General features: G+C 40.8%; 3 protein-coding genes and 1 non-coding gene across 5 annotated transcripts; 1 reads left to right on the plus strand and 3 right to left on the minus strand.

The window, feature by feature from the left end:
• Positions 1-10,680: 10,680 nt before the first annotated feature.
• LOC101162295 (sphingosine 1-phosphate receptor 1) lies at positions 10,681-13,571 on the plus strand. The gene is made up of 2 exons (XM_004071825.3): positions 10,681-10,813; positions 11,372-13,571. The coding sequence occupies exon 2, from the start codon at positions 11,653-11,655 to the stop codon at positions 12,778-12,780; it is 1,128 nt and encodes a 375-aa protein (XP_004071873.1). The 5' UTR covers positions 10,681-10,813; positions 11,372-11,652; the 3' UTR covers positions 12,781-13,571.
• Positions 13,572-16,612: 3,041 nt separating this feature from the next.
• Positions 16,613-18,620, minus strand: spc24 (SPC24, NDC80 kinetochore complex component). Of its 2 annotated transcripts, XM_004071828.4 has the most exons (6): positions 18,535-18,620; positions 17,945-18,160; positions 17,732-17,876; positions 17,523-17,627; positions 17,031-17,107; positions 16,613-16,807 (listed from the first exon to the last, which is right to left on the minus strand). In XM_004071828.4, exons 2-6 carry the CDS (start codon positions 18,108-18,110, stop codon positions 16,701-16,703), a joined length of 600 nt encoding a protein of 199 aa, XP_004071876.1. In that variant the 5' UTR covers positions 18,111-18,160; positions 18,535-18,620; the 3' UTR covers positions 16,613-16,700. The 2 variants fall into 2 exon arrangements, with proteins under 2 accessions (XP_004071876.1, XP_023813811.1); XM_023958043.1 differs by lacking the exon at positions 18,535-18,620 and having other exon boundaries at positions 17,945-18,211.
• A 733-nt stretch (positions 18,621-19,353) lies between these two features.
• Positions 19,354-25,953, minus strand: LOC101165948 (protein KRI1 homolog). Its single transcript, XM_023958006.1, has 18 exons — positions 25,753-25,953; positions 25,556-25,632; positions 25,383-25,485; positions 25,199-25,301; positions 23,960-24,014; positions 23,831-23,880; positions 23,656-23,755; positions 23,508-23,585; positions 23,316-23,428; positions 22,995-23,223; positions 22,751-22,921; positions 22,604-22,679; positions 22,293-22,402; positions 22,046-22,211; positions 21,849-21,979; positions 20,406-20,470; positions 20,244-20,339; positions 19,354-20,161 (listed from the first exon to the last, which is right to left on the minus strand). Exons 1-18 carry the CDS (start codon positions 25,835-25,837, stop codon positions 19,714-19,716), a joined length of 2,256 nt encoding a protein of 751 aa, XP_023813774.1. The 5' UTR covers positions 25,838-25,953; the 3' UTR covers positions 19,354-19,713.
• On the minus strand, positions 20,551-20,647 carry LOC111947842. The gene has a single exon (XR_002873792.1). It is a non-coding gene; the product is annotated as a Z30 small nucleolar RNA (small nucleolar RNA).
• Positions 25,954-26,258: the final 305 nt, after the last annotated feature.

The raw sequence follows: 26,258 nt of genomic DNA on the forward strand, positions 1-26,258 counted from the left end.
GCTGGGACCGAGGTCATGGCTCCGTGTCAAGTTCTTCCACACTGAGCTCGGCCACTTTTGAATTTGAATGTTGCTTTGTGCACTGCATGCTGGACTACAATAAGGCTATGGTTAAATTGTCTCTGTGAAGTTTCAAGTCCATCATTGTGGAGTCTTTGCTCAACTTTGAGTTTGCAGGAGAGAGCATCCCAGACGTTTAAGCTGCTGCCAAAGATGTTAGGAAAGGAGAAAATATAAAATTCTGATTCCTAACCAGCCAAAATGAGAAAAAATGATTGATGCAACCCAAAAAAGGGCCCGAGTGTACAACTTTTTTAAATCTTCAGTGTCTGCAAATCTCTGCAGAGCTAATGTTGTTAAATATTCCAGACATAAGTGAGGATTTCAATAAACACAGCTGCAAGTGAACTGAGACAATGTCATGAATCGGCACAAAAAGACTAAACAATCATTTATCTGCTAAATGGAAATTCTTCTGAGCTCAAATGGGCTAAAATACTGGCTTTAGGGTGGAAGTGGGTGCTTTAGATAGGAAATGAGGATGTTTATGTTCCTCCACAGACACAACTTTAAGTAAATATACTGTGTCTAATGAAAATGGTCACAAATGTACCTCTCTTCCTGGGTTCATTTGTGCCTGGAAATCCCAAATGATTGTAATTTTATCCATCAGTGCTTTTAGGCCTCTTACTCTGTAGATAAAGTGAAAGATGCATTTAATTTTACAAAATTCTTTAATGAATACCTGACTAAAACTGGTTCAGTAGAAATTATGTGTTCCCATCAGCCCAATCCATTCAAAAGCAACAAATTTGTAGAAAAGTGCTTCCACAAATTTTCAAACATTTATCTAAAAAAAAAAGTGTATTTGATAGAGTACCGGTAGTTGAATTTTTGAGTTGCAGATTTGAAAACAAAAAAAAGAATAGTTCAAGAACCTTTTCGGCAGGTTTATGGTATTTTTGAGTCGCCAAAACATTCTTCGGGATAAAGTTAAATTTTAAAAAATCGGCTCAGTTGAAAACAAAAATCCCGCTGCTAACATGAGCATTCAACATTGCACAACATGCTGTCAAAATTGACAATATTTTCATTGTGTGGATACTTGATCTACTATTTAGTTTTGCAAGTCAAAAATGTTTGGCCAAATCCCAAATACAGTGGTGGACAGAATTGTTGGTATCCCTCAGTTAGGGAAAGAAAGTCCACAATGCTCACTCAAATGACTTAAAACGTTCAAAAGTAACAATACATTAAAATTTATTGAAAAATAAATGATCAAAATCAGCCATTACTTTTGAGTTGTTGATTAACAGAATTATTTTTAAAAAAAACTAATGAAATAGGGCTGGACAAAAATAATGGTACCTCCATAAAAGACTGAGAACTAATTGCCCATGGGGTCATGATGAACTCAGGTATGTCCTTTAATTGACATCACAGCTGTTTTCAAACCCATAATCAGTCAGTCTGACTATTTAAAGGGAGACAAATAGTCACGTTGCTGTTTGGTGAAAAGGTGTGTACCACACTGAACATGGACAACAGAAAGCCAAGAAGAAAATTGTCCCAGGACATTGTAATCAAAATGATAGACAAACATCGTAAAGGCTATAAAACCATCTCCAAGCAGCTTGAAGTTCCTGTGACCACAGTGGCACATATTATTCAGAAGTTTAAGACCCACGGGACTGTAGCCAACCTCCCTGGACGTGGAAGGAAGAGGAACATTGATGATACATTAAGGAGACGGATAGTTGGAACTGTGTCCAAAGTGCCCAGAACAACCTCCAAAGACATTAAAGGTGAACTCCTAGATCAAGGTACATCAGTGTCAGATCCCACCATTCGTCGTTGTTTGAGCCAGAGTGGACTTCATGGGAGACGACCAAGGAGGACACCACTGTTGAAAGGAAATCATAAAAAAGCCAGACTGGAATTTGCAAAAATGCATGTTGACAAGCCACAAAGCTTCTGGGAAAATGTCCTTTGGACAGATGAGACCAAACTGGAGCTTTTTGGTAAAGAACATCAGCTCTATGTTCATAGACTCAAAAATGAAGCATCCAACCGAAAGAACACTGTCCCTACTGTGAAACATGGAGGAGGCTCAGTTCTGTTTTGGGGCTGCTTTGCTGCATCTGCCACAGGGTGTCTTGAAGTTGTGCAAGGTAAAATGAAATCTCCAGATTATCAAGGCATTTTGGATAGAAATGTGCTGCCTTGTGTCAGAAAGCTTGGTCTCAGTCGCAGGTCATGGGTCTTCCAACAGGACAACAATCCAAAACACACAGCCAAAAAACCCCAAGAATGGCTCAGAGAAAAGCGTTGGACTATTCTGAAGTGGCCTTCTCTGAGCCCAGATCTGAATCCCATTGAACATCAGTGGAAAGAGCTGAAACATGCCATTTGGAGAAGACACCCGTCAAACCTGAGACAACTGGAGTGGTTTGCTCATGAGGAGGGGGGGCAAAATACCTGTGGACCGGTGCAGAAGGCTCATTGACAAATACAGAAACCGTTAAATTGCAGTGATTACCTCAAAAGGTTGTGCAACAAAATATTAAGTTATGGGACCATCATTTTTGTCCAGCCCTATTTCATTAGTTGTTTTTTTTAATAATTATGTTAATCAACAACTCAAAAGTAAAGGCTGATTTTGATTATTTAATTTTCAATAAATTGTAATTTATTGTTACTTTTGAATGTTTCGAGTCATTTCAGTGAGCGTTGTGGACTTTCTTTCTATAAACTGAGGGCTACAAACAATTTTGTCCACCACTGTAAATGTTAAAAGTTCGATAAATCTGTTTAATCTACTTTGCTAGAAAAATTAAAATAAGTGGAAACCCATGACGGGAAGTCAGAATGTCAGCTGGATTCTTGCTGACTCACTGTCATCTCATGCAAAGGAGAAGTCCATTCATTTCTAATGGACACCTCAAAGGGCATTGTCCCACTTGTATAAGAAATAAACATTAAATCAATTATTGATACTTTGATCTTGTAGTTTTTGACGTTTAAATTGTTTTTCACCAGAAATGGACTATTTGATAAGCGGCGTGGTGTATTGTCATGGCAACGCCTGTCCCACAGCCAGAAGGGACAGGCGGGACAGGCTCCAGCAACCTCGGGACCCCCAAAGGGATAAAGCAGGTTAAGAAGATGGATGGATAGATGGATGGATGGATGGATGGAAAGTGGTATAAATGCTAAACCTCATGTTAAGTAATACAAAGCATCATTTCAGAGGTAAAGTTCACCTCTGACTTTACCTCTGAAACAATTATGTCTTGTCTTTGTCCAGTTGTTGAAGCAAAGTTTTGTTTTAGAGAAACAGTAGTTTCCTAGATCACTTTTATTGCAAGAAATATCCACCAATAACTCTGATCTTGACATGTTTATTCACAAACAAACAATTTATTTAATTAATTAATAATAAAAAAAAGATTTATAAACTTGCGTCCAAGTTTCTGTAGTTGCGGTCACCGAGTAGCATTTGGTCAGCATAATAATATTTGAATTGAACTCCCTTTTTAGGCGTCCATTGTCACTTTTTAATGGACACCCTGCAGCCAATCAGAATCGAGTATTCACCAGGACCATGGTATAAAATTTGTCAAAGGAATCAAATACTGTGTCATTTTTTGAGACATGGTTTCTGTAGAGCAGCAGGAGTTCATTAGACCTCTGACTTGTGGATGGGATTGTTGGCACAGGGCAACTCCACCCTCTCCTTCCCAATCTGTTTACACGCTCTCCCACTAGCTTACAGCCCCTCACACCCACAACCAAACATTCCAGGTGCCACTAAAATACAATACTGGATATATGTATCTGTACTGTTTTGATTCCAGCTCAGACGAGGAAAAAAAAGACGTACATGGATCTATTTGTCTGCAAATGGATTTATCAGAATGAAGCGGAGCGGGGAGCTGGGGGGCCACCCAGCGTATCTTCTACATCATAAATATACAATCAATTTTAAAAGGAATTCTTTTGTCAATGCCACAACGATTTGAATAAAGAAACACTCAGAAATGCAATTTTAAGTTTAGCTTTTTTACATATGTCCTCCATCATCAGTAAAATGCCAAATAAACATGTAAAAAGCACAACTTTCATTGGAGTGGGTCTTTTGAATGATCAGTAAAGGTCAGTATGCTGCCTTGCTCTGGCGAAATAAATGACACGTTTTACAAACCACACTGTGTGTAAATAACAGATGGAACAATGGGGCAGCAAATTTGAAGGATTGCCTGATACGGGGAAAAAACAGAAAAAGGAAATGGCTAATTTTCTCTTTCAGGCTTTGACCGAGGCATTTACAGCAGAAGTGCTGGTTTGAGGCCACTGCCCATCACAGCTGCACATAAAACTGTGAAATATGGCAATTGTTGCTATTTCGAGAATTCCCAGAATCCATGGCTGTATGGAAAGGGAAGGACAGTACACTGGACTTCATCTAGTTTCCATGTTTTCCTCAGTTTCCCGGACTTCTGCAAATCCCACTGAAACTGACCCACAGGGAGATAAGCATGACTCAGCATTTAGTGCTCAGACAGACGTGCACGTCCAGCAATTGAAACCGCTCCATTTCTCTGAAGCTGAGAATTTTAAAATAGGAATGAAACAGAAACTTTGTCACTCTTTTTCCATTGTGTTCATGGATGACGGTTCAGCTTGTGTGCTGTTTTACATGAGGTGAGACTTTATTTTAGAGGTGTGATTCTGCAGCGTATTCTTTGAGCTACCAAAGCCACACCACAGCAGAGGAGGGTGTCATGTAATATGCTCTCAAAAGACTCGAGAACCGAAAGTTAGCGAGGAAACGTGAAGATTTTATGTGTGCAACCTGTGAAGAGTGAATATGACCCAAATAATTTACTCTTTCTCAAAACATCTCATTAGTCATGGATGACAAACAAACAAGGAGGACATGACAGAAAACAGGCTTGACGGATTTCCTTCCTGAAAGCGTCACAGGAAAACTCTTCCTGAGCCAGGCACGCCAGACAGAACATGCAGAAAAAACAGAGAACAGGGTGGGTCACTCCCCACTGAAAGCTTGACTGCAGCCTGAGGGAGCAGCTCCCTGCTGGCAGGTGACAGAGCAGGGAGTCCTGCTGTCTGGGCTTTGTGTGGTAACTCCTCAGAGGAGGCCCACCGGGAGCTCGTCACAAGGCCACTGTGGGGGGTTAACCCCCACCCCGCAGGTTTCATTGGAACTTCTTCTAAACTGTAATCAGATGTGAGTTGGTGGAGGGGCCAGGAACTCAGAAAATTGGTCTCCCCAGTTGGGGAAGAAAGGAGATTGAAGTGACTTTGAACGTGACATGGTTGTTGGTGCCAGACGATCTGGTCTGACTATTTCAGAAACTGCTGATCTACTGGGATTTTCACCCACAACCATCTAGGGTCAACAGAGAATGGTCCAAAAGGTAGAATATATCCAGTGAGCGGCAGTTCTGATGATGCCTTGATGATAGAAGATTAGAAAAACATTGTCTGGTCTGATGAGTCTCCAGTGCTGCTTTATCCCTTTTGCTATCCTAGGCACTTTAACATATGGAGTTGGGTCATCTAGACCCCCCTAGACAGTGCTCTGAACCTTTTTTCTTCAATGATTTGTGATCTTCACTGGTGTCCATGGATTAAATGAAATCTTTCCACCTTTATCCACCTTTGTCATGGTAGGGAGAACACGTGAATGTATTCGCAAAGGACATTCGGTTATTCGGATGGTAGGATCAGAATTTGGTGTCAACAACATTAAAAGCATGGATCTATCCTGGCTTTTATCAACGGTTCCGGCTACCGGTGGAGGTGTGGGGGATATTTTCTTGGCACACTTTGACCTCCTTCTTCATCTTCTGATGGTTAATTCCAGCAGGATAAGGCACCATGTCATAAAGCGGGACCACTGATTGCTAAATACAGACAACCAATATTCAAATCTTTGTTTTCCTTCATTGGAAGTGCAATATCAACACTGGTACGACATGACTAACTGTTCTCCCTCTTCATTTTAACTGCCACAATACAGCGTCAGTATTTGCAGTTTTGTAGTTTTGGTTTTTTTTGTACAATTTCTATTTCAAGTGCCCTGTGTTTTATTATTTTTGTGTGCATTTGTATTTCTGAGGGGAGGAACCTTTGTTTTGCTGCATTCTGCTGTGTTACATAAAGTTTTTGTTAAAATGCTAAAAAGAAAGAAAGAAAGAAAAAATAAGAAAACTAACAATACTAAAGCTGTATCAAAGAATGTTCTTGCCCTCTTTTTTAGATGGATGCCGGCACCGAGTGATACACGTTTTCTTCTTCTTCATGTCATTTTTCTCACATCCATGTGTTTGGGTTGTGTTTTTATTTTTTTGTGTGTTGCTTTGCAGTCCAGTTTTTTCACCCAAGAGAGGGATACTTTTCACTGTCAGGAACTGGAGGTGTAGGACCCAAAATGCAGCATCCAAGGTGGTCAGGTCATACTTTACCACCTTTTTTTCTCTCTGTGGTTTTTGTCATGTTTCTGTTTTTTAATAAATGTTTCTGTTTCTGCCACCATGTCTGGTGTTTGGGTCTAATACCCCCATGTCCTGACAGTCTTTGTCAACTCTCAAACAGAATCAGCTATAATCTTTATATTGGTTAATGCCATGGCTTCCGTTAAAATTATTACAGAAAAAAATGGCTTCAATGTCAAAAAAGTAAAAAGATGGACCTCAGTTTGGATGAGTAATGATCCTGGCTTATTATTATAAATCTGTTTGTGGAGTAATCTTAGGAGTAAAATCTTTACAAAAGGTAACTTAAGTAAATGTAACTAAGTAAATCTTATTTCATTACAACGAATCTCTTCTAACTAAACCATATTTCCCTTCGAGACATTGATCAGCTTTTTATGATTTACACTTCTTCAAAAGTTTAAACTTTGAGTTGTTGTTTTTCTCCTTTATTCAAAAATCATTATTTTCACAATCCATCCATTTTTTTAAAACCCATTGAATCCCTTTGGGGTACGAGGTTGCTGGAGCCTGTCCCAGCTACTGTTGGGCAAAGGCGGGGTACACCCTGAACAGGTCGCCAGTCCATCTCAGGGCCACACAACCACACACACTCACATTAGGGATCATTTATAATCAATTACCCATGAAGCATGTTTTTGGAATATGTGGGGGGAATCAGAGTGTCTGCAGAAAACCCACACATGTACAAGGAAACCACACAAATGTCACACAGAAAGGTGGGATCTTGGGATGTTCTCACTGTGAGGTGAAAGTGCCAAGACTACACCACTGCCAGAACCAGGCTTTCATTCACACGAGGAAAATCCTGTTGACTCATTTTCAGTGGACAAATATTTTGATAAATAATTTACCTTCTACTTATTAAAACTATCTTGGATGCTCTTTCCAGCAAAACTAAAGACTGAAGTGGACCAAACCGACAAGGAAAATCAAGACGCTCCCATTTACTCCTCAATTCAGAACTGGAAAGAAGCTCTGTCCAGAAACACGAAGAAGAGAGGAGTCCACTGCTGCTGGTCTTCTAAACATCATCATGTTTCTCACAACAAAGTATTTTCTAATAAAGGCATTTCTTAACTTTGTTGTGATTTGCTCTTCCTCTGTGATCTGTTTTTTCCTCTACTTCCACTTTGGATCATCTGTCTGCATTCACATTGTAGTAAACCGCACCAGAGCTCACTTGTGAGTGAACCTTTGTTGTCAAGCAGACCATGGTTTGGTTGGTTGCCAAACAAAGCTGACTTTGCAGGGAATCAATTTTTGGTTTGCATCAAAACAGAACCAAATTTGTGTGAATGCTCTCTTTCAGTTCCTCTTCAACCTTTGCTGGTCATATTTTCAGCATTTATATCATAATTCATGTCACCAAGATGTACTAACAAACTAAGACCTGAACCACATTAGTTTGGACTCATAGTCACACATGCCAAACAAAGCAGAAGTGATCGAAGACACAAACTGGTGTGGACCAAACAGCCGTGAAAGCAAACTTCCACACACAGTTGTGGTGTACGACGGAGTATTAGGGCCACCAAAAAAAAAAAAAAATTTAGAGCCACCAAAAAAAAAAAAGTAAAATTACGAGATTTTATCTCGTAAATTTAGGAGATAAAAACTCGCAAATTTAGGAGAAAAAAACTCGTAATTTTAGGAGATTACAGTGGAAGTGAGCATGCAGAGCAGCAGGTGAACGCCGTGCAGCAGCAGAGAAGACCGAGTAAACTTTGTTGAACAGGTGAGCTGAATGTTTATTGATAAGGTTCCAAATGTCTGGAAGGTCATTTGTTTGATTTACGATTCATTAAAGTTTTATTTATTGATGGTTGGTTTGCAGGATCTCTGCAGCCCGATGAAGCCATCGGGTGTCCCTGCAGCTGTTCGCTTGAATCCTTTCTTCCTCCACCAAAGACCAGATCTCTACGTCTGTGTGACGCTTCCGTCACACAAAAGGAGGAGCACTTTTTTTTTGGCATTTTCAACGTTCCAAAGCTAATATAAAACACTATTTTCATTCCTCTTTATTGTTTTATGCTGAAACGGGACATTTCATCTGCAGGAGGGGGCGTTTGTAACACTGTTTACTTCCGCATTGGTGTTGGGATGACAGATTCATGACGTAATGAGACAAATGAACTTCAGGATATGTGAATGAAAAGGAGAATAAAGGCTGCAGCAATTGTCTACATCCAAACGTGTCTCTGAGCTCCTTATTTTACATATTAAACTCCGCTTTACTGACACTGAACCCCGGAAAGACGGCTACACGGAAAATAATCTGATTTTGAGTCGCCAAAAGGTTCAGAATCTCTTTGTTTTAAACCTATAATAATCCGGAAATGAAGCTTCACAAAAGGCTCCACATACTTCATCTTCAAGCTAGGCTCCAATAAACGGACAACTTCGGTGTTTTTTCCCTAATCTACGACTTTTTTCTCGTAAATTTATGAGATTTTAAGTCGTAAATTTATGAGATAAAAAGTCGTAAATTTACGAGTTTTTATCTCCTAAATTTACGAGATAAAATCTCGTAATTTTACTTTTTTTGGTGGCTCTAATTCTTTTTTTTTGGTGGCCCTAATACTCCGTCGTAGTGGTGGGGGGGAGCTGCTCCATATATATTTCTCTTTCAGCTTTTCCCATCAGGGGTTGCCACAGTGAACATGGTAAACTTGGTAATGTTTTACGCCGGATGCCCTTCCTGACGCAACCCTCTCAAAGCAACCGGGCTTGGGACCGGCACAGAAGTAGAGAAGGGAACAGGGAGCAGCCCAGATTTGAACCTGGGTTTCACGGACGGAAGGCGCCGCAAACCAGCACGAGCTAAACCGGCTCCCACAGGGGAGCTGCTCCATATATGATAAGAGGAAATGCTAAAAAAAAAAAAAAAAAAAACTACCAGGAGACAGTAAAAATGTAACTGCGGGTCCTTAGACTTTTGTGACAAATAGATGAAACCTATTTGTCATTAAAATTCACGGCAATGAGTAAGCTGCAGAACTATGTGTGCTGGCTCATTCTACAGTAAAGAATGACCTCATCTGTGTTTTTCTCAAGGATATCCCTCTCCTTTCGAGGTACAATGAACCTGCTTCCTGTTTAGAGAAGGCCAAGTCCTGTCCTGCGCCCAGCCGGCCCTCGCTTTACGCAATTTCCCTGCTTTGCTGCAGACGTCATGTTTATTTGTGAGTTGCCTGATGAAAAGAAAATTCATAAATCATTGTGGTTTATTGGAATTAGATTAGTAGAAATAGTCTGTAATGTGAGTGTTCTTTTGTCAAATGCCATGCAAAGGGGAAAACTGTCCAAAAAATCAAGTTAAAATATAAAACAGTCTTGTTTTTAATATCAAAAGCTTCTTTTTCACTTACATCAACAAAAGAATAGAGGAAACCCAAACTTATTAGCATGACCATAAAATTCATATAGAAACTGCAGAAAAGAAGCAGCCAGTTTAGTGAGAGGATGAAATACTTTCGTTTGAGCATCTTTTTTAAACACATATGAAAAACAGACACTTTTAGTCTATTGTAATGAAAAAATGAAGAAGTAGAAAACCAGGAAAGGAGAATTCTGTCAAAAAACATGTTTGGTGGTTTTTTCTGAATTTAGAGACATTAACATTCTGAGAACACAACAAAGCAACTTTCAAGTGGTAATTTTAGGAAGGGATAAACAAAAAAAAAGTTTTACTGACTCCACAGTAGAACATTTTTGGATGTTTTTTGTACTTTGAACGCTTAATTTTTTTCCTCCATATCTGTAAAAATAAGCCCTGTGCAATAATTACAGATCAAGTCCAATCTGATCCAGATGCTTGCTGTGACAGCAGAGCCTACTTTCTGCTTTCAAACGAAGTCTTGTTTGACACTGTTCACTTTCTCTCAGTACTCTGTGATTTTTTTTACTACCCATAAATAAGTGAGAGAGTTTTTATGATGGATGAGGTGCACAAAAAGTTGCTTTTTTTATTTTAGTGCAGCAGCAGCCTGACTCCAGATCAAATTCGGACATGAAAACATGTAACTTTCTACGTCTTCCATGAAAATGACGAACAGAAACATCTGCCAAGAACCGATTAAGTCAGAGGGATAAACACAACAACAGTGGGCTGGAGTGAGGGGGGAGGAGAAGGCACCAACAGCGCAGAACAGCCCCCTGCATGTTCAGCCCTGCCCATCCCGAGCTCACCTCACACTTGCGTGCAGCCGCGGTGCGCGCTGATCGCTCCTCTCCTCTTCAGTGTGGATCCCTGCACTTCTGTGGATTCTTTCCCGTGGATTTTCACTCAGGTATGTACAAACCTCGTATCTGTATTTTTTTTAACTTAACTTTAACGTCTTTAGTTTAAGTTTGATCTGCGTGGCGTGAATGTTTTGCGCTAAGGCAGGGAGGTTATTCTCATGTTTCTCTGCCAGAAGCATTGAACCACAGCGGCATTAAAAAAAAAAAACTAATAAAACATCAATGTAAAAACTTAAACACATTTTAAAATCAAATTTAGCCGGGGCCCTAATTATACTCTGATTGTGAAGGAAGTTTTGGTCACAAATCGTTTTGCGCAATTACGCACAGACGTCTGAGCTTTTGACACAACTTTCACAATTTTGATATATAAGACTGTCTTTAGATTTTACAATAAACAATAAAAATTAAAAAAGATTGTTCGCATTATCGATCTTCTCTTTATTTATTACACCCAATTTTCTAAAAATAAAATAAAATATCAATATAAATACATTTCTGTTTTTCTTAATTTTTTTGGACACAAAATGTTTTTGTTGTATCACAATGACTGTGGCTTGTATTTGCTAATAAGTATTAACCTCCTTCTCTTTTGTTTCTTGCAGCCTGTCCTTCACCTCCTCCTAGTGTCTGTACTAGGCAATAAAAATACAAAGATCTAGACAGGAAAATTCTGAAACCGCAGGAAATCCTTTCTGATTGAATCAAAAGGAAAGTGTTTTTCCTTCGGCTTCTGTGCCAGTCGAGACAGAGGAATGCCCAACCACAAGACTTTTTAAGCCTTCTGCCTGATTAACTGTGAACGTCAGGTGAAGGTGCCGACAGGAGTCTTCTTCGTGCTGCTCACCCTTCTTCAGCTCCATCTGCTGTGCCTCAATCTGCAGGAATGGTTTCCAGATTCAGCCAGTATCTCAGAAACGCCGTCATCAGCGAGCACTACAACTACACCGGCAAACTAAAGGAGGACAAGTACAAGGAGGGACTCAAACCTGAAGCCATCGCTTTCCTGCTGGTCTGCCTGCTCATTGTGGTAGAAAATGCCATCGTGCTTGTGGCCCTCTGGAAGAACAAGAAGTTCCATGTGCCCATGTACTACTTGCTGGGCAATTTGACTCTCTCTGACATGCTGGCAGGCCTGACCTACATGGCGAACATTATGACGTCTGGACACATCACCTTAAAAATGACCCCCATTCTATATTTCCTTCGAGAGGGTGGTGTGTTCATCACGTTGGCTGCGTCTGTGATCAGCCTGCTGGCCATCGCCATAGAGCGCCATGTCACCATGGTGAGGATGAAGCCGTACCAGGGGGACAAACAGGGCCGGATGTGCGCCCTCATTGTTGGCAGCTGGATGCTTTCTGTGTTCCTGGGCATCCTGCCTGTTCTGGGGTGGAACTGCATCGGGCGGCTGGAGCAGTGCTCCACCGTTCTTCCACTCTACGCCAAAAGCTACATCCTCTTTTGCATCACTGTCTTCAGCGCCATCCTCATGTCCATCATTGTGCTCTATGTTCGTATCTTCCGCATCGTCAAGTCTAACACCCAGCGCCTGGCCTCTGTCCCGCAGCGGAAAGGATTCTACAGGAGGTCGCAGAAGTATATGGCACTGCTGAAAACAGTCACCATCGTCCTGGGAGTCTTCATCGCCTGCTGGCTGCCCTTATTCATCCTCTTCCTGTTGGACTTTTCCTGTGCAGTTAAACTCTGCAAAATCCTCTTCAAGGCAGAATACTTCCTGGGAATCGCGTTGATCAACTCCCTGCTCAACCCCATCATCTACACTCTGACCAGCAAGGACATGAGGAAGGCCATCATCAGGCTACTCTGCCAGCCCTGCCTCATCACCGAAAACGGGCAGGTCCGAAAGATCGGGGTGCATTTCCTCGACTGCAGCACCACAAAGATGGAGGGCACCTCACACAGACTGGAAGGACTGGAGACCACAGTGTCCTCGGGTAACTTCACACACTCAGTCATCAAACCTATTTACCCCCAAATTTGCAGGACGTGACAAGCTGGGTCACCTTTGGACTACAAATATGCACTCCAGCTGAGAAACTGAACGTCATGGGACATGAGCAAAAGTTTGGTTTTGCACTTTGAAACAATCCAGATGATCGTCCTTCAAAGACAAATCAGTGTTTGGGACTGGTTGGGAGAAAATCTCATGAAGCATTCATTTGTTTAAACTGTCTTTTGGGAAAAATATCATTTTTAGAGTCTCAGACAAGACCAGTATTATGAAGAGAAAGAATGGTATTTTCCTTCTATAAAGAGGATTGAATGAAGACGTTAGTTTACATGTGCATGTGGGGATAACCCAGGCATTACATGGCCGACTGCTTCTGTAGCATAAACAGTATAATGACACGTTACAAAGAAGACAGATCCACGCCCAGATGTAATGTCTACCATGTGAGTTTCTGGACATCAGAGACCCACTGAAGGTGTCAGATCCTCTGCAGCTTTGGAGGTCCCACATGCAGCTTAGAATGATGAGCGCAGGCTTAAGTTTAGCTGAAAAGGGACCATCGTTAGCAACACTTTATAGAGCCGGGTCGCCTTTTATCCTGTGAAATAAAGTGTTTTCTTGTGAAAAAGCACAGAAGTGTCTCACAAAAAACACGAATGTGCCAGACATCACAGACCATCTCATTCATGTCGATGGTGTGGCCGCCTTTTATATATATATGTAATGTAAAAAAAAAATTAAATATTTTTACTTTGTTTCTTCTGTAAAGTTTTTACATAAGTTATAAAATTTTAAATGAGCACTGAATAAACATATCTGAATGTTTTTTACATTTGTCTCCCCTTTTTCTTGTCGAAACAGCTTCCTGTCTACAAGTTTTTCTTTGGTTTAAAGGTTTTTAGTTCAAAATAACTCAACGGTGTAGACAAAGACTTCGTTAGGAAAATGAAGTCTCTTCATCGGGCATTTGCAGCGTTGTTTGATCTAGCTGCAGCAAGACGATCAAAGGGAAGTTGAGTTAGAAGCAAGTGGCAAAATGCAAAACCACCTGCGAAAACCATTTGTGGGGAAGAAATCAACGAAGCAGCGGAACAGTTTTTCTGCTGACAGTAAGTCAGCCACAGAGATCCCCTGCTCGTGCCCGTTCTAAGCCTCACTGCAGCAGGAAGTCTGCTCTGAGTGACTTCTTTCCATATAGGTGTGTAGATTACTATTTTATATTCAGTAAATTGACAAATGCTCTTCAGGAAGCCGAACATTTTTGATAGTGGAATCAACTTTTACAGTTCCAATTTGTTGCCAAGTCAAAGGCCTGTTTGCTATTTTAAAGATCCCATGACATCTAGATTATTATAAATGACTCTGTTGTGACCCGGAGCCTCCATTACTGCACTGTATGCAGCAAGTTTGCTGAGAGAATGAGATCATCGTCCTCCCTTTCCACTTTACAGCCTGTTCAGTCAGGAACAATAAAAACAGATTGAAAGGATCCACTTCCTGTTTTTTGATCCAGCTACATTTAATTGTTTCTATTGACCCATTGTGATAGGATACTGTATATAAAATGATTGTTCTTTTATTATTTTAAGTCCTTCAGTTTAACTTGATATCTGAGTTTTAATTTACTTATATTTAACATCTTAACCATGTTGATGGACTTTTATTTTGGTAATTATTTGATATCTGCAGCTTGTAAAGAATGCGTTGAAAGTAAGTGGTCTCTGAATATATCCCTTTTTTGTAGAACACCGTTCATCCCTCCATGAACACAAGGTGCTTGGCATTAAAGACTTATGTAAATATAAATTGAAACTATGAGTGATAAAACAAAAAAAAGACGACTATAACATGGTAAGAAACGCTCTGGTTAAAAGGCTGAGAAAGCACTGATAATGAATGCACAAATCATAAACCATAAAAGCCATAAAATATACTGGTATTCAAGAAGCAGAATAATTTATCGAAATGTATTATTTAAAGGCTAAATTCCTTAACTTAAATGCTCAGATATTTTATTGTTAATGTCATGGTCCAGGAACTCCACTAATGATCAGAAACTGAAGAATTTTCAAAGTGAAGCAGCTTTTATTCTGAAATCATAATTTACGTGAATACAAAAAGATTGACCTAAATTTAAAAAACGCACAAAGCCTAAATAAAAGACTGGTTTTTGAAGTAGAAATAAAAACCTCTAATAAAAATTATAAACCTTTTCACTAATGTTCAAATATCAAACAATAACATTGTAGAAAATCAGGACATTTCAGGTTATTGTCTGTCAATCTGAGGGACTTTCCAACAATAATCGGTCATAACTCAGTTTTTAACATGAGTTGAATTATATGAATCTGTTCTCATTTAAAAACACTGAAGGTAAACAGCTTCAGTAACTGTTTTAAACATTTTATCAAGACTTGAAAATTTAAAAAAAAAAAAAACTTTCCAAAGAATGACTTCGATGGTCAAAGTGAAAATATGTTTTTATATCAGGGTTGGTTTAAGAGGTTTTAGGCTAAATGTTTTAAAATACATTAAAATGTTTGAGTCTAAATGCAATATTTCCATGAATGAAAGATTATATTCATACTGACAAAAACAAACAAAATGACTACATAATTGTTAAAAATGATGTAAGCCAACTTATGAACTCTGCCTTTGGTTACACTGGTTTGGAAAATAAACATTCAAATCAGCATTTAGTGAACAATAGTATGGCCTTTGTAAAGCTACAAAGGCTTTAGTAGCTTCAGTTACCCAAGAATTAAAAGATAAAAAGCTCCACAGTGACACCTAATGTCCACTTTGACAATTAAAGGGGGCTTCCATCAAATGAATGGGACAAAAAACATCTTCATGTTAAAATGTGTTCAAACTAATGTGACCAGTGCAGCCACCAAAAAATAAATAAATAAAACATAAACGTATAAATAATTCTTAATTCTTTATTCAACAGTTTAACATTTCCATAGTTGCCATCTTTACTCTGACCGTTTTTAAAAAAATAATACAGAGTTGCCCACACAGCAATGCTACTGAGCCCGTGTCCTGACATTAAGATATAAAAATATATCTTGTTCCCACAGATTAATATCTCATAATTATTGCGTTCGCACGAGTTAATCGTTTCGAGGGAACGGAATTGTATTTCATGCGAACGACATAATAACCTGTGGGAACAAGATATTAATCTGTGGGAACAAGATATATTTTTATATCTTAATGTCAGGACACGGGCTCAGTACAATGCAACTATGGACTAAGAACAAATTCAATGTGTGAAAAAAAGAAAAAGTTGGTAAAGAACACGCAGTGTCTCATAACATCTGCAGACCTGTCCCAGGCAGACCTGTCCCAGGCAGACCTGTCCCAGGCAGACCTGTCCCAGGCAGACCTGCCAGTTACACTAAGCATTGAAGTGTATAGATTTGATTATACAAACAGCTACATAGTTTCTGGGATGAATTAGAATGAATGACGGTAAAAATAAACCTGGAGTTTCTGCCATGTTTATACATCCACCCAAAGCATTTAATTTAAATTTAAAGCTCAAAATAAAAAGAACTCATCCTTAACTTCAGATATAACCTTTTTTACAACAATTACAAAGTAAAAGAGATACTTTTTTGTTGATGATTATTACAGAAAAATAAAAGTTTGATGCTTTATTGTGAACCTAATTATAACTACAAGTGAACCCGGTTTGCTTTGCCCAATTATAGTTCAAGTTATTTCTCAGAGAACGCTCCACTACAGTCATATCCAATTGGATTTAATTAACATAACTTTGACTCGTGCATTTTTTATAGATCAATTTTAAAATACATTACATTCTATCACTATAAAATCCTCTCAGGAAATAAAATTCAAGAAGTCAAAGTAAAATACGTTTTATTGTTAAAACAAATACGAACAAGAAGCTCATCCACAAACAATTAGAAACAAACGAGGTCGTTCTTCTGCTACCACTGCGAACTGACGAAGCCCCACAGCTGGTCACTGATGTCGATGCGCGAGCGCGTGGAGGTGTCGATGTGAATGGGCGTGGCCAGCTCGGCACCATAATGAACTGTGACAGAGAACCCACAGACGTCAGAATCAAAAGAATAAAGATATTTGAGAGATTTCAACAGCAGTGAGTAAACATTCCCAACTGACTGCAGCAAAGAGAGAACAACCTGTGGCTTAATGCCATTATTACCTAATATATATAGGTGAATTGTATGTTTTAAGATAAATCCTGGTGTTTATGGTCATTTTGATGCCTGTAATGCTGGTGGTAATAGGCGTACCTCCTTTTAAAATGTTGGGCTGAGTGTCGTACTCCCACTTGATCTTGGTTACCAGGTAGTACAGCTGAGCCACGTGTCTGGAAAACAGGAACATTAGAAACAGCTTTTATGTAAGGAATTCCCTGCTCCATGAACAAATACAGTTGTGAAAAATTAGCATTAGAATCAGGTCAAAGACAACAGAATAGAAAACTTTTTTAAACTGAGACACAAAAGATGTTCCTTCAGGTTATGTAGAAGCCCCAATGGTGAGAATTTCAATGCGTTCTTAATTTTTTGTTATTTTAAATCACCTTCTGTCTCTATTTTTATTTTCTTCGTACTTCTTTTTTGGTTTGCATAGCAGCTGCACCTCCATGGCTCTAAATATTACATGTTTGTTCCTATAAATGCATATTCAGTTTTTCCACAGTTGTGTTTTGGGGTCTAAAAGACAAACAGACAGACGCACAACAAAGCCCGTTAAATGCAGACTGGCTGTGTGACACTCACACTGCAGACGGGATGACCTCGGTCGTGTCTTCATCCACTTCATTCTGGAGAGTTTCCAGCTCGTTCTCGCTGCTTTTCAGACGCTCCAGCTCATTCTGCAGAAACCTGGAGGAACGTTAGGGGTTCTAATAGACGGGTGGATGTACAGCAGGAATTTAAAATAATCCTAACTTATCAGTGACGTAAAAAAATGAATGATTGAAGGATACTGTATTTCTGAATCGCTCGTCTGGCTCTTAGCCGTGAGCTGGCTCAGCTGCTCCTCCAGGCTCCTCAGCTCCTGGTCCCTGAGATGCTTCTCCTCCTCCATGTCCAGCAGCCTCTGACCGGCATCCTCCTCTATCTGAACAACATCTGGAGACAGGAGGAAGAAAAGTGACACGCTGCCATCTGAGAACACCAAACATCTGCATCATCCTTACCCTTCAAAATCTGCGTCACGATCCTTCTTGTTTCTGTGTGACGATCGAACAGAGCTTGGTGTTCCGCTTTCACCTGCCGCAGAGTCTCGGGCTGGCTGCTGTTGATGAAGGCGACCAGAGCCTCACCAGTCTCCTCCAGGTCCTGGAATTTGTGACCTTGTGCCATCCCAGGAAGCTACGAATCACACCGAGGATGAATGCTGTTCTGTGCAGCTTCTACAGCAGAGGAATAAGCTCAGCCTCTCCGGGAGGTTAAATAACTACCGAATTCCGCAAAAACAAGATGAAAAGAAGTTTCCCGTTTCTAAGCTGTTAAAAAAAAACATTTAACGAGGATGCTTCGTTTAAATTGACACAGTTAATGTTTACTTTACTCAACTTTTAGCTGTAGTAAACACACTTGACTTACTAGACTTAGACGTTAACTTTCTTTGTTTATCTCGAGCTAAAAAGAAAAGTTATTATTCCAATCGGTTATATTTATAAAAACAAAACTCACTAAGGATATTAACACTTCTGGTCAACCAAAATTCGGTGCTGATGATAAAAAAAACTGTGTATTTCTTAAATGAAAAACTGTAAAAACAAACCGCTTGTTTTTCTTCCGCGATTCAAATTCAGACCCCCAGTGCCGCGCGCCCGTTCTTCTCTTCTTCTATGGTGGTTTCATCAAAGCAGCGCCTACACCGCCCCCTGCCGTTCTAGAGGGAAATTGCAATGCAGGGCGCGCGCTGCAACAACTTAAGAGTAAAATTCGTACTACAAAAATAATAGCAAAAGTCACAGTTTTGAAATTGTCAGAGTTGAAAATGAAATTGGGAAAAGTTTGCCAACAAAATCTCAATGGGGCTTTGGGAAATTTTTATTTCAAAACTGTTCTCTGATCTCATTTAGTACCATGAATAATACTAAACAGTGTCTAAAATTGCAACTAAAAGTAAGGCAATGTGTCCTTGATGTATCTTTTTTGTTCTTGTTGCAACAATCCCTCCTGACTTACACTTTAAACCTGTTTATCATTGTTCCACATTTAGAATAACGTGGGTTTGTGGTGGACAGTGTGGGTAGCACATTCCCCAAACCTTCAGACACTCAGCTTCACTACTTCTCCACAATTGTATTTTTGAATTTGCTCGTTTCCGCCATTTAAGGTGGAAACAAAAAATCTTTTCAAAAGTACAACTATTACAGAGAAATATAGGAACAAAAAAATATTTTACTTTTCATGAAATTTAAATGTGGAAACATGGAAAACCTCAAGCGTAAATCAACCATACATGTGGCTTCATTTCCCCCAAATGTAGGTCAAAGCCGTCTGCCTATAGGGAAAGTTTGACCTGTTTGCTAAACTGTAGTGAAGACGGTAGACGTGTGAGGCCACACAGGGTCACAGATTCACACAAACACTGTTTTGATGTGGTTTCCTTTTTATATTCTTGAAAAACGTGGAAAAAAATAAAAATAAAATCACCCACATAAGGCAGGCGGGGGTTATTTTTAGCTGCATAGTGGTGTCAGAAAGTTTCCCGTGTTTCCAGAGGTAAAGACTAAATCGTTGTGGTTTGAACTCTGCAGATGTTTGCGTTTCCACAACAGGAAGAAGTGAAGGAAACAAACGTTTTTCTTGTTCCGTTTTATCAGAGGTATATGATCATTTTGTCTTTATGACACAACAGTTTCATTGAGTTAAAACTCCAAAGGGAAAAAACAGCAAAACAAAAACATGAAGCGGATGTTTCTAAAAGCTGGATGTGCGCAGACGTCTGAGTTCACTCTTTGTGTTTCTGCTTCAGTTTCTTCTCCTGGGTTTTCCGTCTCTGCCGGCCCAGCTGTCTGAAGTACAGTCTTTTGGGGTTCAGGCCGTAAGCCTTCAGCCGCTGCCGACTGAACTCCCGCCCGCCGATCCTCACCCCCACGCCTGCAGACAGGAGGCGGCGGCCTGAGCGCTTCTGCTTCTTCCCGGACCATTTTGGCCTGTCAGTTCTGTTTCTCGCTTGGGTCGGTTGATCCGCCTCCTCTTGTGCTTCCGTCTTTATCTTTTTCTTAGGTATGAGGATCTCCTCCTCCTCCTCCTCTGCGCCGTCCTCTTCCTGCTGAAGGCTCTCCAACGCCTCCTTAGCAGAGTCGTCTTCTGCATTTCCGTGTTCTGCGTTCATCAGGCGATCTCTTCGCTTCTTCCCCACCTTCGTCTTGGCGTCCTCCGCATCTTCATCTTGTCTAAAAATGGATTTGATACAAAAATAGAATAAATACAACAAGTGGGAAGGATTTTCACAAAAGTATAGCAAATTTGACTCACTCTGTATAAACTGAACTCAGGATTTCCTTCTTCTTTCTTTCATTTCCTGCTTTGATTTTATAATTTTTCAAGTCGCTCAATTCCTCCTTTTCCGACCTGAAGAAGAAAAGAAACTGTGGAAAAAGTTTTCGGACCAACAGAGTCAACAACTGAGATCCGCACCTGAACATGCAGGTCTTCTTCAGGGAGCACCAGCGGTTCAGCTCTTTGTCGTTTGCGCTTAAAATCTGCAAAAAGAAGAAGAAGCAGCAGCACTTTATTATTCATCAAAGTCCACTTCAAACCTGCAGCGGCTGCAGAACGGCTGCAGCTCAGAGAGAAGATTAAAGGGAGATCATTCCCTGGTCAGAGCTCTCCCCGGAGGGAAGCAATACCAGATCAGCCCTCACAGCTCATCATGGCAGCGACGTTGGACAAAAAACCCAAACCTTTATGGACAATTTCAGCACAGCTGGAACATCAGTGGTCCATGTTTTTTTTTTTTTTTAGAAACTACCTAATGGGATGCAGCTTTTCTTGATATGATAGGATGTCAGTAAACTAACTGTTTTTCAAAAATTGGTAAATAAGCAGAAAAAGTCTGGATTATATTGTCGGGTATGAATCTAGACACAAAGGGGGGCATAACAGACCCTTCCCTGTAAATGAAAATATCCATTTGTGTTGAATTTTGTCGAGTGAAATATAAAATAAGACAGAACTTTCCTCCAGCAAAGTTTCAATCACATTAAAGTCTTCTGGTGTTTCAACCACCGACTGTCTAAGAGAACCGGAGTGATGGCGTCCATAGAAATTGAAGTTCAGTCGCCATTTTTTTGTGATATAGACGCCGCCATGTGGGAGTCAGACAACATCAGTAAGCAGTGATTGGTCTGAGTCATTCCTTGTTTCTACGGCAACCACTCAGGAGTGAGCTTCTTGGAAATCCACACCACTACCACTTGAAAGCGGGCTCAGGAGAATCTGTCAATCACACGTTCGATGCACGATCACATGCTCTTCCTGAGCCATCTGATTGGCCAGTTTAGAACCTAAAAAACTTGCAAAAAAGAAATAAAATTAAAAAAAAGGGATTATTAAGAACGAGTTAAAAAAAATTGGATTTTGGCTTCAGCAGGTACTTCGTGTTTGGAATGGGGAGTTTCTTAAGTCAGTTTTCATATTCAGTCAATGATATTAGCCCTCTAGTGGTTGTTTGGTGAACTGACTTGGTTGACGTTTGGTGTGAATGTCGAGACGGACCAACATCGCGGTGCCAGAGAATCCTCTGTTATCACACATCAACAATAATCCTTTCAAAATAAAACTTAACGTTTTTTAACAGGAAGAACAGAAAATATATCAGAGAAATAAAAGCTGAAAAAAGGATTTTTCTAATTTTACCGAGTGATGTTTAGAGAAATGAGCCAATGATTTAGATTAAAAACTAAATCAAGCTACTGCTGCGTAATGTCAGTGACACAAATGTACGCTGCTAGCTGCTTTTTATGCTACTACAATTAAAATAATGAATTCTAAGATGTCACACCATCCTTTCATAGACTGTGCAGGACCAGAACCTCAGCAGAACCCTTCACGTGGAGCAGATGGAGCTGCGGTTCTCACCTCCTCTGTGGTCAGACCAAAGTCGTTGGGGACCACCTGTCTGTAGCGAAACCTGCAGGGAAGATCGTCGATGATGTCCTCGTAGTCCAGTTTGTAGTACTCATCCAGGTACTGCTCAAAGGTCTTCTCCTCTGCAGAAACACAAAGGTCAAAGCAGGAAGGACACGACGGCAGACTCCAGCAGGAGCCGTACTCACTGGGATCAAACACCGGCTTCTTCTGAGTCACCACATCTGCAAAGTGGGACTTCTTCCTCTTTTTGCCCATCAATGGCAGATCCTCCTTCTTCATCTTCTTCTTCCTCTCCTTCTTCTTAATCTTCTTGGATGCAGAGTGTTGGCTGGGGTCATAGTCTGCATCCATCTAGAGAGGTTTAGCACCACATCATGAACATGAAACACCACTGCCAACCCATCTCTGCATTCATGAGAACCGCTGACTCACAATGAAGTCTTCGTCATCACAGTGAGGTCCAGACGCCTCCCCGTTGTAGTCTTCCTCTGCATAGTCCTCTTCTTGGTCTTCTCCAGTCCAAGTGTCCCAATTCCAGCGATCTGAGGTAAAAACAAAACATGAATCCGATTTAGAATTGTTTTTTTTTTTTACGTGAGAAACAAAGATTTTCTTTAATCTGAATCACAAACTACAATAAATCAGACACAATTGACTGTAAAACAGCAGTAAAACTATGGAAAGACACACACAAGCACAGCAGGAACCTCTAATTCCAGCATGCTGATCTTGTATTGGTTTACCTTCCATTTCATCATCATCCTCAAACTGCGGCTTCTCTTCTTCCTCCTCGCCGTAGTATTCATCGCCAAAGAATTTCTGCAAATAGACTCTACAGTAACTGAAAGGCTAACAGAGGGATTGGGGTTCCAATCGACTCATCCGCTCACCTGCATGAGCCGATCGTGATGCTTCGGATCAAAGTCTCCCTCCAGGTCCTCCTGGCTGAAAGCCAGCTGCTCGTTTCCCGTCAGCTCCTGCAGCTGCTTCAGCTTCTCCATGATCTCGTTCCTCTTCAGGTTCTTCAGCTGCTTCAGCTGCTCGCGCTTCTGCTCCTTCTCCTGCAACCATCACCATCAGCCAGGAGGTTTGGTTTCAACTCTGGAAAAGACTCCCATCGACTCACTTCCAAACCTTTTGCTTCCTCTCTTTCACTTCCTCTCTCTTGCGCTTCCTGGAGTCGTCCTTGGAGCGCACGGACGTGGCGATGTTCCGAGGATAGGTCTTCACGCGTTCCGAGTCGGGCTCTTCGAAGCGGAAGTTGTAGCTTCTCTCAAAGTCTTCCTGGCGTTCCAGAAAAGACTCGCCCTCCTCCTCAGAGTCGTCCACGTCCTCCTGAACCACCTCATCGTAGGTCGGGATCCTGAAAGCATCCAAATTACATCATTTAAAAAAAAAGGTTCGGACATTTCTCCCAACAAAAACGAAACAGAGGAGCTCTTCTGTGGAACACACCGCTCTTCATCATCATCCTCTTCGTTCAGGTAGCCCTTGTTAAGCACATAGTCTCTGAGGAAGCGCTCCTTCTCCTCCAGCTGCGGGTTGTTCCAGTAGTCTCTTAAGTACTTCTGTCTCCACAGAAAAAGCACAAACATGAGCTGGATAGTCAGAGTCCTCCACGCGTTTCTTCATCCTGATCAAACTCACCATGTCCTTCACCTCCTCTCCCCCCTCCAGCTCTGCCTGGCCTTTCAGCCAATCCACAAAGTCCGCCTCCTCTTCATCCTGAAACAAACGCAGCTCGGTTTTGTTTCAGCCACAGGGAGACGTTCACAGACGGGGCTTCCCATCCGACCTTCTCCTCCTGCGTCTTCATCCTCCTTGTCAGCAGCGTCGACGTTCCTCCTTCCTCATCGTCATCCTCATCGTCGCTGTCCTCAACAAACTTGCGGAAGCTGCGTTCAGAGGTGGACTTCTGTCAATAAAGAGTGAGCAGGAGCGCTGGACGCCTGTAGAAGCTTTCAGCTCACCTGGCTTTCAGCTCCCGCTGCTCCTGGATGTAGCTGGGAGAAGCCGCTCTCTGCGAAGGAGGCGCAGAGAAATATTTATTTACCTCTTTACTCTCTTTAACTCCTGAATCCAAACACTTCAAGTCAAACCTGTCTTCTCTCTGCAGCTTCCTCTTCATCGCTGTCATCATCATCTTCGTATTTCCTGCCAAATGAAAACATTTTTTCTGAATGACCTGTATTCAATGCAAAACCTCACTTTTTTTCTTTAAAATCCTGCAGATAGAGATCCACAAACAGTCTGAAGCAAAGTTCTGGTTCTCAATCTTCTTCATCAAAGAAAAAAGGCAAATCAAGATGGATGTCTGATGTCACAGGAGCTGGCTGAAAACCCCCGCCGTGGCAGACTTTAACATCTGACGGATAAACCCACCTGGTTCATCATTCTCAGAACTGTGAACATAGTGAACATCACTGAAACTCTGTTAAGACGTTGCAGCAGCAGCTGTATCTGCCTCCTCCAGCTCTCACCACATACAGACAAGCATCCTAACCAGCTCTATGTGTGATGGTGAGGTGTGTGGTGGAGGAAATCATCTCCATCCATAACACCACTCCTCAAAGGTGTGCATTCAGAGCAGAACGCCATCAGGGATTCTTCACACCTCATCACAAAGCGCTAAACACACCGGCCAGTGGACCTCAGAGAGACTGCAGCAAATAATACAAAAACATGACCTTTCAGAAATTAAATAAAAAACAATTAAAACATTTGCAGTCTTTTCCAGAAACCAAAACCAACTAACAAAAAAAGAAATGAAATATTGATTTTGGTTTATGAAATGATGAAAAATTAATGCTTTTGTGTTGAGTGATTGGTTGATGTGATTTACACTTCAGGGCCACCGTAGAATTTGGACCCAACTATTGTCTTAGTGGTGGCTCAAAAGACTAAACTGATTTTTGCATCATTTTGTTGATTAACACACAAATCCCAAAACTAAATTCTTGGGATTTGTGATGCAGTGGTAGGGCGGAAGATTGCAGGTTCAATTCCCACCTTGCCTGTCCTTGGGCAAAACACTGAACCCCACCTTGCCTCTGGTGGAAGGTTGGCGCCAGTGTTCGCCAGCGGAGCCGCCACCAGTGTGTGAATGTGTGTGTGACTGTAAAGCGCTTTAGGCCTTCGAGGAAGGTAGAAAAGCGCTGTACAAGTATACGACATGTACCATTTACATTTAATATTGTGTATAGAAACATTATTTACGTTTCACTATTAAAATCCCAACACTGCAGAGTTGTGCGCAGTACTTCCTGTTTACAATCAGACTAAAGGTTTCTGTAGTGTTATTTTGATGAAAAGATGCTGTTTCTTGAACAGGACCTCACCCCTCCTTCTCCAGGATGACTGCCCGCTCATAGTCCTTGAGGAACATGGGTTTCACTGCAGCTTTCTTCGAGGTTGAAGGCTTCTCATCGCTGTGAGAAGTGTCTGAATAAAGAGGAACAAACGTTTCACGAAGGGGCAGAAAAGCCACGAGAAGCTAGCTGCTGCAAACATGTAAACAACCACCTTCAGAGTAGAACTTGGCGTCTTTCTCGTAGATCTTCGGGTCTTTTTTTTTCAGCAGCGACAGGATCCTGTAGAAGTCCCTCTCGACGGTGGGATCCAGCTCCTGCGGGACACAACTTTAGCTCAGTCAGTGCGTTTTAACTCAGCTAGTCTAGAAGACCTCATGTGCTAACCACTTCACTGTTGTCTGAGCTGGACCCCGAAGAGTCCGAGTCTCTCCCGTCGTTTTTGTCCCCAAATCTGTCCTTAACTGTAAAATACAAAACAAAAAGATGTCTTTCTTAAGCGGCAGCAGCCTGAAAAACAACTTTAAAGCTACTTTTCATCACTGGGTCGTTAGCATGTTAGCTAGCTCGTGGTAGACGCTTACGTTTCTGCAGCTCTTCTTTCTGTCGGTATTTGTCATATTTCTGAGCAAACTTTGTGTTAATTTTTAGTTCCCGTTTGCCTGACATTTTAAAAATGGAAAAAGGATAATTATTGAGAAAAATAAACAGACATTAGCGAATAGAAACCATGCCAGCTGCCAAAGGAAGCATGTGTGGGACCCTAATCACGTGGTTTCCGCTAAAGGAAGCAATTGCAGTAAATGTCCTACAGAGGGCGCACGAATCACAGAATTATTTTTATTTGACAGAGAAAAGCTCTTTTTATGATATTAATACCTTTAATTATTTCAATTAGTAGTTTTGTCTGATTTCATTTTTGATAGACTTAAAAAAATATTATAACCCAAGAAATTAATGTTAGATTCCCTGATGCAAAAATCACCACTTAAAGATGTGGGAAAAAAAATTAAAAATGGATAAAGTGTAGATTTACTTTTAATATGTTATGATTAATGTCTGTCAATAAAATGCGTTTATTTATAAGACA

The sequence above is a fragment of the Oryzias latipes genome, chromosome 8, assembly GCF_002234675.1.
Source record: "Oryzias latipes chromosome 8, ASM223467v1".
In the NCBI taxonomy this organism is placed as follows: Eukaryota; Metazoa; Chordata; class Actinopteri; order Beloniformes; family Adrianichthyidae; genus Oryzias; species Oryzias latipes.